Source organism: Onychostruthus taczanowskii, unplaced genomic scaffold (genome assembly GCF_017590055.1).
Source record: "Onychostruthus taczanowskii isolate IOZ18803 unplaced genomic scaffold, ASM1759005v1 scaffold374, whole genome shotgun sequence".
NCBI classification, from domain to species: domain Eukaryota; kingdom Metazoa; phylum Chordata; class Aves; order Passeriformes; family Passeridae; genus Onychostruthus; species Onychostruthus taczanowskii.
In genome coordinates, this window is record NW_024501171.1 from 42,722 (window position 1) to 43,222 (window position 501).

Genomic DNA, 501 nt, shown 5'->3' on the forward strand with positions numbered 1-501 from the left:
CAGCCCCGCCCCAGCCCCACACCTGACCCCACCTGGAGCTCACCTGAGCTCACCTGTCCTCACCTGGCCAGTGACACTCTCATCCTCCATCCCCCGGAGAATTTCCGCGTCGCCCGGTTCCCCCAGCCCCACACCTGACCCCACCTGGAGCTCACCTGAGCTCACCTGTCCTCACCTGGCCAGTGACACTCTCATCCTCCATCCCCCGGAGAATTTCCGCGTCGCCCGGTTCTGCATCTCGGGGGTGAAGCCGAGCCCCGCCAGGATGCGCCGCGCTTTGGCCTCGGCGGCGGCGGCGCCGATGGCGCGCAGCTCCTCGTACACCTGCGCAGGTGAGACGCGCCTGGGGCCGCGGGCGGGGCTCCCGTGGGCCCCGCTGCCCCCCCGGGGGGGTCAACCCAAAACAGGGGGGGTTGAGGTGCCACAGGTGTGGCCAGGTGTGCCCCCAGGTGTGCCCAGGTGTGCCTAGGTGAGCACAGGTGTGCCCAGGTGCCCCCAGGT

At 70.5% G+C, this 501-nt stretch overlaps 1 protein-coding gene across 1 annotated transcript in view; it reads right to left on the reverse strand.

Moving 5' to 3' along the window:
- Positions 1-376, reverse strand: part of ABCF1 (ATP binding cassette subfamily F member 1) — a gene marked incomplete at its 5' end in the record, with an annotated part of 11,517 nt that extends 11,141 nt beyond the window's left edge. Inside the window, 1 exon segment of the mRNA XM_041411863.1 lies at positions 176-376. Coding sequence (XP_041267797.1) covers positions 176-376 — 201 coding nt within the window.
- Positions 377-501: the final 125 nt, after the last annotated feature.